An 18,268-nucleotide genomic window follows, 5' to 3' on the forward strand; every position below is an offset into this window, starting at 1 on the left:
GGTATTGGCCATGACTACCAGTGGATTGGCCTCAATGACAAGATGTTTGAGCGTGATTTCCGCTGGACTGATGGTAGCCCACTGGTAAGATGCCTTCAAGCTGAAATCACTCACTCATTTCTTTTTGTGGTGGCTTATCAAATTCCCACTAGCAATGAGGGAAGCTGAAAAAAAACCCCCAAAACAAACAAAAAACAGCCAAAAACCCCCCCTGTCACTAAATATGGACCCAAGCAAACAGGCAGTAAATTCATTTTGGGACACCTAATATTTTGTGGTTTAGCTCTAAGGTCTTGTTCTTAGTTCCTGTTATTGTATGTGTGGGAACTCTTGAAGGTTTCAAACAGAAATACTCAAAAATCTGAGACTGTGGTAACTTAAGGGTCTCTGCTGGAGCTGGTTTGAGATCTTCTTGACTTGTGCAAGGCCATGTGTGGCAATTCTCACTCACTCAGGATGCATTTTTGGGTGATGATCTGGCATTCTTGCCTTTGCTGGCTCTCTGGGGTGCACAGAGGAGTCTCACAAGTGTTTCTGCAACCTTCCCTGTGCGGCAGCTCTTAGCCTGGTTCAGGAGGCCTGGAACCCATAATTCACCCATAAAATTTTAAGATGCTGTTGATACCTCTTGCTGACTTAAAACCAAAAGTACTACCAGCCAAAGGAGAGGGGGAAATCATCTTCACCTGCCATCAGCAAACCTAAACCAAAGAGCTGATGGACACAGGAAATGATCAAACCCTTCAAAATAATCTCTTCTGTAGGAGGAACAGGTGATGTATTCGCTGTTGAGCACCCAGTGAAGAACCCTGCATGCAGAAGAAGCCCAAAGCAGTTATTATTTCCCCTCCCAATTGTGAACTTTTAAATCAGAGAGCATCAGGACACACCTGTTGCTGCTGCAGACCATGTGGCTGCAGCTGGTGTAGAAAGACACCTGGGGCAAGGTTCATTTACTGCCATTCCATGTAAATAACCAGAGCCTTGAAGTGCTCTGGAATGGTTTATAAATGAGACATTTCTTGGGGACACGGCTGTGAGTGGCAGGTGAGAGCAAAGAGGGGGTGGGAAATGGTGGTGGAACTTTCTGCTGTCTCACTGGTGGCTCAGGGTGTCTTGGGTGGTACCAAGGCACCCACTGGTGGTTCCAGACACCAAGTGAAAAAAAAGATAAATGCCTTTATATTCCAAAGACAGAGCTGTTGTGCCACTGATGAATCACTCTAGTGGAAGGTGTTCCTGCCCATGGTCCCTCCCAGTCCAAACCATTTTATTATTCTATGAATTTGAGGAAATTAAAATTAGAGCTGAGATCCTATTTTTTTTAATTTTTTTTTTTTTTTTATTCAAGCTACTGACTAAATGGGACATAATATTTTTATTGTAATTTTCAATTTTAAGGAATTAAGATATTCTAGGAACAGAGTGGTACCATCTGTCCAACAGATTTCTGTTTTGATTGATCTTTTCTCCCACCTTATTTTTCTTTCATTTTTAACAACTTCCCTCTGCCTCTTCCTTCGGAAACAATTTAGGTGTCTCTTGAAATCATTTATGTTCATTGCTCCAATAGATTTTCCTCATAACTTATTCCATATGGTTTCTGGAACCCATGGTGCTCAGCAGCTGCCTCATTTGTTCCTTTTTCCCTGGCTTTTAACTTATTTCTCATACTTTCTAACCACTCTTGTTGTTGCAGTGATTTATTACCTCTCCAGTAATTAATAGGAATGATAACATAATTTAATATATGCATCCAATCTATTTTCCTGATGTTCTCCTAAAATTGCAGTGAATTTGAATACTGTGCAGGTAGAAAATTTGCCTCTTTTATGTGTATGCAAGTAAGCAGAATTCATGATGTCTGGGAATGCATTAGCATAATTTGTGATCATAAAAATCAGCATTATTACACCAACACTTGGGTTTCTAAATTGAATTTCTGAGTTTAGAGGTGCTTATTGAATCTCTGAGTTTAGAGATGCTTATCTTGCTTATATCCAAAATTTAAATAGCCTTGTCATGTTTTATGTATCAGGGTGCATCCGTATTCAGCTGTTTCTAAATTTGTTTCCCAACTCTATGCACTCTCCAAAAGAATATTATCTGTTCACAATTCTTGTCAACACTTCTGGCATGGAGGAAAATTTGTCAAGCCTGCTGGGGATCCCCTGATATCAGTTTTCTTGGAGATACCATCAGAAAAGTGATTGTGCAGCTACAAGTGGTGCACATTCATCTTTATCTTGATGCTTCTTTGATTTTTTTTCCAATAACAGCTTGGTTCAATCCAAAAAATCATGCTTGCAGGACTTTGTGAGGTTTTGTGGATTAAAATGAAACCCCTAACAGTTCTGATGCTCTGTAGACTTAAAAGAAAAAGAAAATTAGCAACAAAAACAACATCAGGGCATGTTGTGGGTGACAAGCTTCTCTTTCACATGCATTTTCTTTCCTAACCAAAACAAACCCCTAGAATTGGGAATTGGGAATGCTGGAAACACAAGCTCCACTACTGGAGACACAGAAAAAGGTTTATATTACTTGGGTATTCATTACCCACCAACACAAGGAAACCAACAGAAATATCCAGCACACTGACAGCAAGCAACTCTGTTGCCAGATATTTTATTGAAAATTTTGGGAAAAGGGATAAAATACCATTTTAATTCCTTTTTTTTTTCTTTGCACCTAAAATGTTTTCCAACCAACGGGTTCAATGGAAGGAAATTGTTATTTTTTTTTTTACATTTTCAGCCCCTGACAAGTTGTGTTTTTCCAGATTTTTTTAAACTGAGGCCAAAAGCCAGCCACCATTAAACATGATATTTGGGCAATGCATGTAAATGAGAATCTAGAATTGAGGTTCTTACTGGGAAACCTACACTGAACCTTAAGTAGCCTTGACAGGCTTTCAGCCCTTCTGAAAAAAGATTAGTAAACTAAGTATAGTCAGCCACTTTGATACCTTGGAATTCTTCCTTTTTCACCCCTATAGAAAATATTATCTGTTAACAATTCATCAAAACCAGCAGCAGCAGACAAAAAAAACCAACAGCCCAAAAACCCCTGTGTTCCTGTGCACATTTTTTGTGCTTGAACTGGAATTTATGTTGAACTTGGAAAAATAATGCCAGTAAGCAGGTTTTGGGAAAGATGAAGAATGATCTTGCAAATTCACCCTCTGGCCCTCAGAATTCCCAGAGGAAAACTCAACTCTTGAATAATGAAGTGAGTACAATCAAATTCAATGAGAAAGCGAGAAACAGTATTTATTTCTCTGCCCACATGATTTTTGTCCATATTTGCAGAGTCTGCCTGTTTTCCATAAAAAAAAACCCAAAAAACCAAAACCAACCTTTTAGGACTAGAAAAATTATCCCTATGAAATAGAAACAGACCCACTCCTAAATCACAATATTGGAGGAGGTGTTTTGATCTACCTGACTGAAATCATCTCTGATGATTTCCGTCATTATAATCAAATTATCTCTGAGATTTCAGTGGGGGTTTGGCAACTTTATTTCTTAACTGCAAAGTGGTTTTAATTCAGAACTAGTTAGCAGTTTCCTGCCTTTCAGGATAAATGTCACAATCTTGTGCAGATGAAGCCTCACCATCTGCTGGTAAAACACACATTTTCAGCTTGTTGTACCCACTGCAACCCAAACACAGACTGGGCTAGAGAAGACCAAAATTACTTGGATAAAGTGGTTGTGTCCCACCTCTCATGGCCTAAAGTTTAATTGCCAGCTCAGTGACACTTCCCATAAAGAAAATGGTTTTCAGGTAACTGCCCTATCATTACAGGATTTTTTTCTTGGCCAGATGAATTTGCTTATATTTGTCTGTCTTTTTTTTTGAATTTTCTTTAAAAAACAAATTGGGATCTTCTTGGCTAAGGCCAGAACTTATCTTGAAAGCTCTCCTTGGCTAAGTTTAGGGCACATTGTCCAATAAGCAGAATAAAAAAGGCTATAATTGCAGTAAGCTGTGGGATCCAGTGGCTGCTCACATCTATCTGTTCTCTTCTGATTTGCTGTGCTGTACCTGGGTGTCAGGGAACAATCTTTTCTCATCTACAGTGTGCCCCTGCTCCTTTTTTTTATTATTATTTTATTTTTTTAAATTCCACTTGTTTATTTATTTTTCTTTTTTTTTTGAAAGAAAGAACTTTTCAGTGTTTCTGTTGGTTGGAAGAGGTGGAATTCATGTTCTGGAGCTGATGAGCCACACAGAAAAACAATTTTTGGGCAAAACAACGCCACCTTTTCCTATATGAAGGGCAAGGAGTTGTTGGGATCTGTGTTGGTGCAGCAGAAAAAGCACATGCCCTTTCAGGAAACCCAGATCCTCACATGTTCAGTGGGAGCTGGAGATGAGGGGCCACTGGCACAAGGCTGGGCTGGGACTGGGAGCATCACCTGAGGTTGTGTGCCATGAGCAGGAAGCTGCAAACTTTGGCAAAGCTGCTTGGTCCCTGATTTCAGGTAATTTGTCCCAAAAGTGAAGGTGGTGAGAGCAGGCCTTGAGGTGTGCTCAGAGAACTCGCAGCACCCCAGCTCTTTTAGAGCTTTGTTATTCATTACTTCCTGAAAATCAAGCCAGTTTCTGCTCAGGAGGTTTCAGGTATGATTACATTGATTGATTCAAGAGGCAGGAGAGAGTAATATAGAGTTTTTTAGAGCATGTTTTGCTAGCTCTGCTTTTCTTCTGTTCAGGGTAGTTATAGGGCTGTTCTGTTTGCTTTGGTTTGGGAGAACATTATTTTCCCTCTGATTTACATTCTACAGTGCAATGGAAATGGCTATACGTAGTCTTTATTTACATTTAGAAAATTATAGAACTTAAATTGTTCTTGCACTTCACTAAGCAAGACTTTTTTCCCAGCATTTCTCTAACAGTGAACAGCTCTTTTAAAGTATCTATTAAGGACAATCTTCATCCCACAATTATCTATAGAGCTCTAAGCAGTAATAACAAACAGGTTTGGGAAAAAACCCCAGTGATGCAGGAGAAGGAAGCAAGGGCCAAACACTCACACAACTGTGTGAGCAGAGGAATTTGCCTGCTTGGATCTTTTTATGCTTTAAATGTGATGCAATACAAACTACAGAACAACAAAACTTGCATTATCAGAGGAGGCATTTAATAATTGATCAAAGGGAGAGAGGACACAACGGGACGCTTGAAAACACGCCAGTGAGATCGAATTTAAATAATTCACTTAGCTCTGTGAATGGTAACTTTTACAGCTGTAAAGCACACCCATCCAAAAAGGAAAAAAAAGAAAAAAAGAAAAAAAAGAAAAAAAAAAGAAAAAAAAAGAAAAAAAAGAAAAAAAAAAAAAAAAGGAAAAAAAAAGGAAAAAAATCTGGTGTTGCTTTTGGCAGCTCCCCCTTTGTGATTGCTGAGGACCCTTGTGAGCAGGCACGGCAGACAAGGAGCCCTTTGGAGCTATTCATGTTATGGATTAGGCACATACAGCAACTTGGGGCTGTGCCCAGGGCCCCCTGCCCCACGAGGGGGGTTATTCACATCCCCTGGAAAACGCTGCTGATAATTAGTGCTTTGTAGGGCGGTGAGCTCACTGCCATTACATAAGATTAGTGCTGTAATAAGGAGCTGGCCAGCATCTGTGGCCAGATTGTCTGTCACTGGGAGAATGCTGCCAGCCAGGAAAGGGACGGGGCATATTGCCACTTTTAAAGCTGTCCAGAGACCCTGCCTTGGTTTTTCCTCCCCTTCAGCACAGGGGTGTTTAATGCTTTGTGTTGTGCAAAGGCTGTCAGTGTTAGGTAGCTACATTTATTAAAAAAAAAAAAAAAAAATTAAAAAAAATTAAAAAAAAAAAAAAAAGGAAAACAACCCAGAAACTTAATTCTGGCGAAAGCAAATCTCTCTTTTCCTTCCTTTATTGGTCGGTGAATCAGAAGGCTTTAACTTGGGCAAACCTGTAACTGCACCCCTCTCAGAAAGAGTAACTTCATTCAGCACACACAACACACAAAAAAACCCAAAACCTTCAAAAGGCAGGGAGTATTGTAGTGAAGGAGCCTGCCTCTGAGGGTTAAGTAAAGCAAACAAACTAGAAAAGTGCTGTAGTCAGCTGCAAACAAAAAGCTCATTGTGCCCACGTCCCACAGGATCCTTGGAGAAGGAGATTTTAAACCTACCAAATGTTTTGGTTCTGTGCTGCAGTCAGTCATTACGGCCTCTTTTTAAGATGCTCATTTGACCTGAGTTTAAATGGAGGAGAACTATATAATGTTATTAATGACAGGTATATTTTTGGTCCAGGATGTCGTAACGAGGGGCTCTTGGACAAAGTGGGGTTTTGTCTTGTTTTTACCAGGGGGGTCTGCAGTTAGTGTTGGGCTGAAATTACTTGTTACTCTGGGCTAAAATACTTGGACAGCTTCAAACCTGCAGTAATTGTTGACAAAGTGCAGGATTTTCCTTTTTTTTTTTTTTTCTTTCCCAGTGGTTCTCCTGGTAGCTGTGCACAAAAAGAATAAATCTCACCCCACACAATTTGCATCACACTGCTAATATATATTCATGTCAGTGTGACTCCAAAACAAACAGGAATTATACCAAACCAGCACTTGCCACCCTGCTTTCTTTGCCACTCATTTTTAACATGATTTCTCAGCTGCTGAAGTGGCTTCTGAGGGTCCATCACACAGAGCATAGCCTCCAAACTGAACTGTGTGATGAAAGCTATTATTCTGAAAACAAAACACGGTAAAGAGCAGGTGAAAGTCCACGGCTTCATTTAGCTCTGAAAGAGTTAATGAAAGAGGTGTCTTTTCGGAATAAATGTAATTTTGGAGCAACTCTGGGCTCTGGAGCAAGTAGACAGCGTCACCTAGTGGGTTTCACTGCCATACTAGCAGTTTTCTGCTTCTCATGGAAAAAATCATCATTCTATGGTACTGTTTTAAAAACATCCCAGAGCTAGTCATCTGCTCCACCACACAACCATTTCTTCCCAAAACTACAGGGCTGATGGTGCTTTTATGTCTCAGTTTTGTCAGGTAGCCTTCTTTCCGCTGTTTGAATTTCAATTCATTAGGTTAATTCCCCAAATAATTTCTTTTTGCAGAGGTTTTCCTGCTTATTCAATCTGCAGTCACTTCTTGTGGGTACCCTTAGATGCACAGAAATGTGTGTTTTCCAGAGGCCCTTTCTTCTTTTGCAGGCTGCTGCACGGGACACAAAAAGTTTTTCAACACATTCCATCTCTCTGTTACCAAAAAACCCAACCCCTGCTAGTCTTTTGCAGGAACACTTAGCAAAGCTCCTCCTGGGAGTTTGTCTTGCTGACAGTGTGACTCAGTCATGGGGAGTGTTGGGTTCCTGCCTGGCCCAAACCCTGCCAGTTTCCCAAGTCCTAGGCAAATAAAACTCAGATTAGGAGCTAAAGGGAAGGCATTCAACCAGAACCTAAAAAAAAATGTCAGGATCACGACATGTGATTTTTGTGTGTACTTGTAGATAGGTTTAAATATAGGAGCTGTCTTCAATTTGATTTGAGTTTCTCCCAGCAAAGATCTATGCACACACTTGGTCCCTCCTTCAGGCAATTATTTTAGCATCTGTCTGAATCCTGCATGTGATCTTCCTGTGATTGTCCCCAGTAAGGCATGACCCCTGCCTTTAAATCAAGGTGTGTGCTTAAGCTCTCATTGAATGGAGTTTTTAAACTCAAGAACGCTTTTGGTGTGTTCTGTCAGCTGCTTCCATTCATAAAATTAAACAGAAAAATCCTTTGCAGGACTGGAGGGAATTTACAGAGACTGCACTGTGAGATAACTTACTGTCTTTCCCATGTAAAAATGCATTTAAATACTAGATGACCTTAATGGAACTATTTCATACATTGCCAAATCTTCACAGAAATATTATTATTTATTTTTTTTTTCCTATGGGAAAGAAGTGCAATCATGTTTAAACTTTCCAAGTGTCTCCCCTGCCACAGCATCAGTGCTGTGCAGCAGCATGAGCCACAAATGAGGGTTTCCTGGGCTTGTGCTCATTGTAACCTCGTGCTGATCTCGTTGAAGTTCAGCCACCGAGTAATTCCGAGACTCACTGAAAGTGAGATGTAATTTTTACTCAAGATGTCCAATTACAACAACCCCCGCAGCGAGGGACTCATTCAGGGCCTTTCCTGATAAAGGTGTCCAAGACTTTGTCTGCTATTGTGTTGAAACAAAAAAGAAAAAAAGTGTATTTCTGTTCTTCTCAGAGCTATGGCAGGAGAAGAAAAGGGTGATAGTGAGGTTTGCAGTGGTGGTTTTAGCTTATTGATAAATACCAGGAAGGAAATGTTGCTTCACTTTCAGGTGAAATGGCACAGAAAGTATCCAATCAGCCAGTCCTTACCTCTTTTAAGAGGCAAAAAACAACCACTGTTGTTTTTTTCTTTGATTTGCCTCATCAGTCTTGCATTAAGGAGGAATCAGATAGGGATTCAGAATGAAAGAAAAAAAAAAGAATCACAGCTACAAGCTCCAAGAAGTGCCAAGACACATTTGTAAAGATTATTTAAACATGCTGGAAACGTGTTTCCTTTCCCCAGAAGGAAAAGCCTTAACCTGTACACCTAAGTAGATGTATTTCAAGTAAATGATTTCCTAGATTCAGTGCTGTGCAGAAGATTACTGGCCTTTACACAATACCGAGGTCAGGCAATAAAGTTTTGTTGGCAGCAGTGGTTTTTTTATTGTGCTTCCTTAGACACAATGCTTGCTGGCTATTTAGGAATGCAAAATCCAAGTGATTGATCTCAGGCTCTCCGTCAGCCTTTTGGAAATAAAAGGAAGGGCTGAAATTTCCCAAGGAGTGTCTCAAAGCTGAGATACTCCTGGGTTCACCTGGGCAGTGTGAGCACCTGGAAGAGCTGAGTGGATTACCCATGAGTTAGGAAATGAGCCCTAAGTCAAGAAAGGCTGCTTATCTGACAGTTTAAACAACAAATCTCCCACGAGGTGGGATCTTGTCCGTGATGGGAAGATTATGCTCCTTCTGTTTAATTAGCAGCCATCTGAATGAGAATAGGTGGTGACTAATAAATACGCTAATAAAGTTTTCTGCTTTACAGCTCTTGCTGTAGGCCTGGATTTTTTAGCTCATTTTATGTGACAAGTCAGTCTGCCACCCAACACGACTGTGAGTTTGTGCAGTGCCATGTAAGGAAATCCTCCCTGAAAATGTGGAACTTATAAAATATCCTCATGGGCTTTTGAAGCCATCATACCCAAACTCCTCCTGTGAGGCAAGAGAATACATTTTCCCTGTTTTATGGGCTGTGAATGGCCATCCAAGTGCATTATCTACTGCCAGTAGGAAGCCTGAAGAGCTGAACCCCAACTCAGCTCCATCTCTAAGCCATGGATCATCCACACTCTGCAGGAAAATTTTCAGGGCCTTTTAGCAGGGAAAGCCAGGACAAATAAATCCAGCGTGGCAGAGATTTTGATTTAAACAATAAAACCCCAAAAAAGTACAAGATTAACTGATTATTACAGTATTACTAAAAGCATAAAGTGTATAAACTCCAGTTTTCATTCCTGAAATGATGGTCAGGAAGACTCCCCGAGGACCAAATGAAGGTACAGGGACCAAACTCTTGTCCCTGGGGCTAGGTTGATTTTAAAATTTCCCTTCAACCCAAAGCATTCCGAGATTCTGAGATTGCTCTGGACTTTTCTCTGCACACCCACCTCAGCTGGAGGAGAGGCATGGTCAGCCAAACCTCCTCTGAGGTGCATTTTGAGTCCTGTACATAATTAAGATGATATGTACAGGAATGTACACTCTGGAACTGCTTTGCATTTTAATACAGAGAAAAAAAAAAAAAAAAAGTCACGTCTGTTGTGCTAATGCTGCTTAAAAGCCAGAGTAGGGACAGTTTTTAGGTCACTGTGCAATCAATCACCCAGTGTCAATAGAGCTGACAAGGACTAAAAACCTAACAGCAACTTTTCTTCCATGTGTTCACTAAGTGTTTGATCCTGTTTAGGTTTTGTCTTATGAATGACACAGCTAAGAGCATTGCCAAAGGTATTTTCCCATTAATTTCTTGCTGGTATGTGTTTACTGCAGATGGTGCACCCAGATCTACAGTAGTGAAAACCAGATTCATGCCTATGTTCATGCAAAGATCTAGTCCATAAGAGAGAAGCAAAATATTAGTTTATTTGTCTAGTAGCCTATTCCAGTCAAACTGTGAGAATCTCCTCGTATCATTGTCCCATTATCAGTGTCTAAATAAGGAATTGAAAAACTACAGAGGGGCTGGGTGGAGACCTAAGAAAGCAATTCAGCAGTCTGGAACTTCCTCTGCTAAGCAATTCTGGCACCAGAGCCAGGCAAAATCAGAGCTCCTCAGCCAAAATAAATCCGTGCAATGACGATATCAGATGTGAGGTAACAGCAAGTCATGCTGGAGGATATCAGACATTCTTGGACAAACCACAGCGCCCAGATGTAGTACTCTGCCACTACACTGCAGCCCTGCCAGCTAAGCAAACACAAATTTTTTGGAGTCATTTTGGCAAGGCAAGTGGGAGCATGTGGAGTCTGTGTGCTGAGGCTGGGAGCTGGCAGGCTGCTGAGCACCTCCAGCTCACACGCCCCCAGTAGCCGCTAAATATCCTCCGTTCCCACACTCCCACCCCTGTGGAAGCGAGCAGCTCTGCGGCATCACTTCCACAAGAAACAGGCTTGCAAGGCTTGTGGAAATCTTCTCTTGGCTCTCAGGACATTATTGATGTAACCTCCTGCCACTGACCTTAGGGTTTTGTTTAATTTTTGTGCGTGTCTGTGCACGCGCTCTTGAAAGCGAACGGATTCTTAGGCTTGGGTACATGAGTCGGTGTGCGCTGCAGCTTAGGACTGTAAAACACTGAAAAGTTGAGGTGGAGTTAATTTAGTTCCAGACAAAAAGGGGGATGTTTTATTGGAGGTAATAAATTCAGTGCAGAAGAAATTTATTCAGACTGTGCCGGTTAAATTGCCTGGATAATTAAAACCTGTGATGGGTAAGATGACACGTGGTAGGAAAAGGTTAAGTATTTAACTCATTTTCCTTTCACAGTTTGATTCATTGTAAGGTAAATACAACTTGTGTGGGGTATGTTAACTTTATTTCTAAAATGTGTTCACCCAGGCAGTGAATAGGGGTTATTTGACAAAGTTAAGAAAGTAGAAAGCTAAACTTTTATGACATTTATATGGGCCAGCTCTAGTCAGAAAGATGTAAGCACTGGGGAAAATATAAGCACTGCAGAAACGGTGTCATTTTGCCCATACAAGGGGCTAGCTTGCCTGGGTAGTGTCTGGCATTTATGTGAATTCCAGTTCTTACAGATATCTATTTTTATCCTTCCTTAAATTCTTCCTGGAGTGACACAACAGAAATCCCAGAAAAAAATCGTTAGGAATGGTTTCCAAATATTTTCTCATTTTTCTTCACATAACATTATGCAAATATCAGAATCTTGTGCTTTTTTTGGGAGCAAGGTGAGGGATTACCCCACCTCTGCTAGCTGGCAGGACAGGAGGCTGTATGTCCCCTGACAGGAACTGCTGCACAAGTTTCAATCAGTCTGACAAAAGTCTTGATACTTTTCCTCCTGATTGATTGTAAAAACAGACTGCATCCTCCTGAACTTTCATCCAGAAATGACATTGTGCTGGTATTTCACAGCCATTTGAAGGGTTTTTTTGTGAGTTTTCTTGTTTGTTTTGCACATATCAAAAACCATATTTCTACTTTCAGAAGATTAAGGGCATTCTGAAGAAGCATTTTCTGCTTTTATTCATGTGTTTTCACAGATGCTTGAGGCTGATTTTTCGACAGAGGGCAGAATTTGAATCACCATTTCTAAAGCTGAGAGGCTGATGTCTGGGCTCAGTCTGCCACCTAGCATTTTCAGTGGAAACACCAATTTCCAGTGGTTTTGGGGGCCACATTCTGACTCTTTCGCTTATGTTGCACCTAATTCTGCATGTCCTCCTGTGGAATGACTTCATTAACTGAATGAAGTCATCCAATGTCATAAATAATCCAAATCTGGGAAGTTGGTCTGTAATTTCTCACTTAGTAGATGTGCACTGATCAGGGTCATGGACTATTTACTCTATTTTCTCGCATTATACTTCATGGCATTTATGCAGGAAAGAGTGATTTTGACACTTAGGACCCAGTTTTCCTTGTGTCTCTTTGTTTTGTTCACCTGACATCAGTTTACAATAAAAGAGAAGTATAGAGCAGAATATTTTTTCCCTTGAGATAGCTTTTAGTACAGTGGGAGGAAATGATAAAATCTACCTTTGCTTAGCAGCCTGAATCAAACAGCTGAGATTACTTTTCACCACAGGTGATACCATGTGCTCTTTTGTTTATGTAAATATTCTCCAGCACTGGGAATGATGGTTTTGCTTCTCTTTTCTGCAGCAATATGAGAACTGGAGACCAAACCAGCCAGACAGCTTCTTTTCTGCTGGAGAAGACTGTGTTGTTATAATCTGGCATGAGAACGGGCAGTGGAATGATGTCCCATGCAATTATCACCTTACTTACACCTGCAAGAAAGGAACAGGTACAAACTTGGCAGTGACAAAAGCATAATTTGCTAAATTGACATTCAGTACTTCTTACCATGTTCCCTGGACCTTGATGGATCCATCAGTGTTCAGTCCCTTTGAACAGCCTGTCATTGAGGATGACATGAAGAGTCCTGGAAAAAGGACTTTTTCCTTCAATGCTTGTAGTCACTGGTTTTCAGGTTTCTGAAAACAACCTCTTTGTGTGAGTATGCCAAGTTTTTGGCGTGTTGAATTTACACTTAGAATTTAAGCCAAAAAGGCAATGCTGACCACAGTATCTGCCATTTTCCAACTTCCATCAGTATTGGTTTTGGTTTACAAGGCTGGAGATCTACAGGGCTGACCCATCCCCCTGTCCTGGTCTGGGTGTTCCTCTCGGGAGTCCAGCTGAGGTCCCTTGTCACCTTCCCTTAGCCAGGGCTCAGAGAGAGGCCAGTCCCAGTTCAAACTGAAGTTTTGGGTGATGCTCTCTCCTCCTTCCAGTGGCTTGTGGCCAGCCTCCTGTGGTGGAAAACGCAAAGACCTTCGGGAAGATGAAGCCCCGTTACGAGATCAACTCCCTGATCAGATACCACTGCAAGGACGGTTTCATCCAGCGCCACATCCCCACCATCCGCTGCCAGGGGAACGGACGATGGGATATGCCCAAAATCACTTGCATGAATCGTGAGTTCTCTGAATGAAAACCCGTGACAAATCACAAACTGCGGGCTGGTTTACGATTGAGAAGTTATGAATGTGGATCTGTAGAGAGGAGCAAATCTGGTAGGATGGATTATGGCAAGAAAAAAACCCCACCAAGCCTCCAAAAATAATGGGAAATTTTCCTCTTCTGTTTCTACTTGGAGTAGCCTTGGGAGTGGGTGCCTAGAACAGAGGCTAGACAGAGTTGAAAGAACTTAACCTTTACTAAAGGTTCCTTCAACAGATGCACCTTGGGCAGGCAGAAGCCTCCCAGGGGCTACACCCAAAATGGATGAGAGGTTTTCAGACAGTTCTAACTTGGGTCCATTCACATCTCAGGGTTAACCCTGCAATTAAATGAAGTCATTTAGCCCCAGTTTGCTGTCCCCAAGTCACTTTTGTTTGTGCTTTTGGGGCCTGAGGCTGTGGGGTGTGCTTGAGCTCCGGGCCCAGAGGGATTGTTGTGTGTGACCAAAGTGTGAGGACAGTGGCTGACACTCTGCATGCAGCTCAGAGCTGTGCACCAGTGCACTGCAGGTATTTGAAAAATATAAAGGCAAAAAATCCTAAGGCATCACTACAGAAGGCATGAAGATTTTTTTAAAGTTAGAAGATCCTTGTATCAGCAGTTTCCTAATAATGCCAGTGATTCTTCCTGCAGCTGTGTGTGTGCCTGTAACACTTCCACAGCTCCAGCTAATCATTTGTTAACCCCCTAATTAACCAAGAGTCAATGCAACTGTGCTGCAAGGTGCATCAGCCCATTTCCAGTTCTATTTTAAACGAATTTCCCTTTTTTTTTCTCTTTTTTTCCCCCCTTCTCTCCTCCCTTCTCTCTGCAGCCTCCACATACCAAAGGACTTACTCTAAGAAATACTACTACAAACACTCCTCATCAGGCAAGGGGACGTCGTTAAACTCGTCCAAGCACTACCACCGCTGGATCAGGACGTGGCAGGACTCCAGGCGCTGAGAGCTAAATGGTGAATTGGGGATTTCCACCATTTCAGCCAAAGTCGTAACTTTCTGTGCCTTTTTCTATCACTTATAGGAGTATTATCGAATCGTTTTTTTTTGGGGACTGCAGTATTCACGGCGCGTTTTGCAAAAAAAAAAAAAAAAAAAAAAAAAATTAAATAAAAAAAAAAAGAAATAAAAGGAAAAAAGAAAAATTACGGTGTTTATCAGAAAATTTAAGAAATAAATAAAAAAGAGGAGAAGTGCTTATGGGGATAAAAGGAAACCATTTCCAGCCTATAAAGATTATTAGTTTTCTATATGCCATCGGTGTGGACCATTTTATGATATGTACCAGCCTTCTGCAATATTTAAACAGCTCAATTTTAGCACCAATGAAAATGTAAATAAGATGATTTTAATGTTGTTTGACTGTGTGTTGTTTTTAAAATCGTGTATATAAAATGAAAAGTCACACTAATTTCAGGCATATTTATGGTTAGAACGGCCTCAGAGGTCTTCAGTCGTTTATGACGTTGTTTCTGTGTTGTTTACCTAGGCTGGAAATGGTTGAAATAAAGACTTCACTGACTGAAATTTGCATTTATCAGGTGAAGATAAACACACAAGTGACATGATGTTTTTTTTTTTAATGTTATTTTATTTTTTTTTTTTTATTTTTTTGGAATGGGAACTGTGCCAATTCCCACCCAAGGTACAGTTTGTGTCCCAGGAGATGAAAAGTTTAGACAGAGCACATAAAAGTGGCACAAAGCACGAAGGAGGGACTGCAATATGGAACGTTTTTTCCTGCTCTCCATTCCAGCTTCAGCACACATGAGAAAGGACTGCATGGAGGAGTTGTGTATGACAGAGAGAGCCTGTAAAATTCCAAGTGCTAATACATTAACTTTATCAACCAGGGCCACTTTTTTTTATTTTTTTTTTCTTTTTTAGGAAGGAGGCAAAAAAAAAGGAAAAAAATTACTTTCACGATATTAACCACAAGGTCTATATTACAGGTCTCTGCATTCTAAAATGGAGGTAGACCTGGTGTTTGGGGGATTTTTTTTTTGTAGAAAACAAACAAAAAGCAAAAATAAATAATTTTGTATATATAACCATTTTTTAATCTTTTTATAAAGTAATGAATGTTTGTGTATGAATGCTGCAGCTGTGAAGCATACATAAATAAATGAAGTAAGCCATACTGATTTAATTTATTGGATGTTATTTTACCCATACAAAGAAGATTCAAAGAGCTCACCAAGTGCAGTATTAGCCCCTGAGCTCCACTTTTGGAACCATCTCTCAGTTCAGCTTGCTCTTTTTTCCCCAGAGGACAAAAATTCCTGCTAAAACAGGATCATTTGTTTGCGGCTAGGCGGGTGAGAGCTGTGCGTGACCGACAGAAGAATCAGGATCTTGGCTTTCTCTGAAGAAGTGTGTGCACAGATTGGTTCTAGGTTGTAGTTTGGTGCAGTGTGTCTGTAGGAGTTTTCTGTTGTGGTTTCTTGCCCTGGTCAGTGCCACCACTGGCCTGGATGTGTACAGTGAGGGTAGGAGGTGATGTTTGAAACGGCCTCTCCACGGAAAGGATTGTTATTCCTGAAAAGTGCCTTGCACACCTTTGGGCACAGGACAAAAAAACACTAAAAAAAAAAAAAAAAAAGTGTAAAAAAAAAAAAAAAAGTGTAAAAAAAAAAAAAAAAAAGAGAAAAAAAAAGAGAAAAGAAAAGTTTAAAAAAGGAAAAAATAATGATGATTTAAAAAAAAAAAAAAAAAAGTGAAAATAAAGCAAGCTCCTTAGGATGTACCTTTTAAAGCAACGTGAAAAACACAGAGAGGCGCCAGGTTTACGCCTTTGTGTTCGCCTGGGGTTGCCAATGGGGGAGAAAAAAATCCCTGAGAGGGAAAGGAGAAGAATGGAAACCCAGCCAACAGGGCAGAGCTGCCCATGGAGTGACCTTGCCACAGCTGGCTGGGAGCTGAAAGCAGAGCTCAGACAGCATCCCCTGGCCCTGAGGAATGGCAGAGGCTGCTCCCCACCCTTGTGGCGTTGGCCGGTCCATTCCCCACCCCTCGCCCCCAAAACAATGCACATAATACTTTTCTCTATTTATATTATTATCTTGTATAGTGTATAATGTGAATGTCTGGGTTTTGGTTTTTTGGATTTTTTTTGGGGGGCGGGTGGGGTGGGGAATGAAAGTCTAAAATCTTTGTAACTTTTATATCTGCTTCTGTTTCACCAAAGAAACAAGGTTTTGCTATACTGTGACTTGTCTTGTTATTGCATGTCTTCCTGTTTAAATCTATGCAATGTGATTTTTTTCATATGAATACAACTAGACTGTCAGGTACTTCACAATTACCATGGGCTTGGTCAAGTGCCCACTGGAGTCAAAGAGTCAGCTGGCTGAACTTTAGTAGGTGCTGGATTTGACTTTATATGAGCGACTTTAGGGGATATTTTAAGATATACATTGTATGTTTTGAAGTTGATTATTGCTTGTTAAAGTCAAGGCTCTGTTCATAAATATACACTAATCTACACATCACTTCCTTGTACCAGAAACACACAGAACAGAAAATATATTTTAACACTTTGCAAACTTTCTCACCATATGTATAAAAAACCCTGCATAGATTTGTTGTTTTCTTGTCTACTTGTTGGATTTAAACAATGTTGTAAGACATTCAGATAACATTGTGATTGTAGTTTTAATTAGGTTAGATGCAGTGCTTATATTGATTTTTTTTTCACCTCCTTCTATTACGCATAATAAAGTAGGACTGACAACATTCCTTATTAAAAGAAAAAAAAAAAAAAACAACAAAAAAAACCCTAAAAAAAAAATCTGTCACCCATGCTTGTTTATTTAGACAGGGAATGGCAAGTTATTCAGCTCTGGAGAATTTTTCTGATGCTGATGTAAACTCCGAAATGTCTCTGTACCAACACCCTGCGAAATGCACACACTGGTGCCACAGGGCTGGCTCTGCTGCGAAGCCAGGGTGCTGCTGGGACAAATGCCATCATTCCTTCCCCTGGAGCATCCCTGAACTCCAGCCTGTGGAACAGCCCTGGGGTTGGAGTGGAGGGATGGATAGGGGACCAAACCAGAGATGTCACGAGGGTCTGGAGTGCCAGGACAAAGGGTGATGGCTTCAAAACTGGCAGAGGGCAGGGCTGGATGGGATCTTGGGCAGCAATTGTTCCCTGGCAGGGTGGGCAGGCCCTGGCACAGGGTGCCCAGAGCAGCTGGGGCTGCCCCTGGATCCCTGGCAGTGCCCAAGGCCAGGCTGGACATTGGGGCTGGCAGCTCCTGGGACACTGCTAGCTGGCCCTGCCGTGCCTGGGGTGGGACTGGAGGGGCTTCGAGGCCCCTTTCAACCCCAGCTGTTCTTTGGTTCTATGATCTGAATACAGATTTTGCATTTTTTGTGCCCATGACAGTCTCTGCAGTGTACCCACTGCTGCTCTGAACATCCTCCTGTCCCTTCAGGCACCGACAGGGTTTGAATTCCCAGAGGGCACCCCGGAGTCTGACCCCACACAGGGCAGAGATCAGCCAGGACACCTCCTCTGGCAGACCTTCCCAAACAGCAAGAGAAGGTGCTGCTTGGGGCACACATTCCTGTTTTCCAGCTACAGCCTAACAGATGCACAGCTCCATGGAGTTAGAGACATCTCCACGATGGCAGAACCTCTTTTGGTTAAATGGGATCTCCTGCCTGAGACATCACAACTTGTCAGAGGCTGGGGATGGAGGAGCCCTGTGGGAGAAAACACGAGCCTCTGGGGCCCAGTGGAAAGGATTTGCTGCCAAGAGGGCTTTGGCATCAGAAATCTTTTGCCCTTCTGGCAGGGCAGTGGCTGGAGGAACGCTGAGGTTCACCATGTGGGTATGGCTAAGGTCAATGTGATACCTTTCCTAAGAGAAAATTCTTCATTCCTGTAGGTGACATCTCTGCCCTGAGCACAAGCAGAGAGCATCCCTGG

At 41.5% G+C, this 18,268-nt stretch overlaps 1 protein-coding gene across 3 annotated transcripts in view; it reads left to right on the forward strand.

Moving 5' to 3' along the window:
- The window catches only part of VCAN (versican), a 98,898-nt gene extending 83,426 nt beyond the window's left edge, over window positions 1–15,472 (forward strand). For all 3 annotated transcript variants that reach the window (XM_086867056.1, XM_086867054.1, XM_086867055.1), the window contains 4 exons: window positions 2–84; window positions 12,470–12,614; window positions 13,105–13,287; window positions 14,148–15,472. In XM_086867056.1, coding sequence (XP_086723182.1) covers window positions 2–84; window positions 12,470–12,614; window positions 13,105–13,287; window positions 14,148–14,278 — 542 coding nt within the window. In that variant the 3' untranslated portion in view covers window positions 14,279–15,472. The remainder of the gene's footprint in view (window position 1; window positions 85–12,469; window positions 12,615–13,104; window positions 13,288–14,147) is intronic.
- The last annotated feature ends 2,796 nt before the right edge of the window (window positions 15,473–18,268 follow it).

The sequence above is a fragment of the Cyanistes caeruleus genome, chromosome Z, assembly GCF_971803275.1.
Source record: "Cyanistes caeruleus chromosome Z, bCyaCae1.hap1.1, whole genome shotgun sequence".
NCBI classification, from domain to species: Eukaryota; Metazoa; Chordata; class Aves; order Passeriformes; family Paridae; genus Cyanistes; species Cyanistes caeruleus.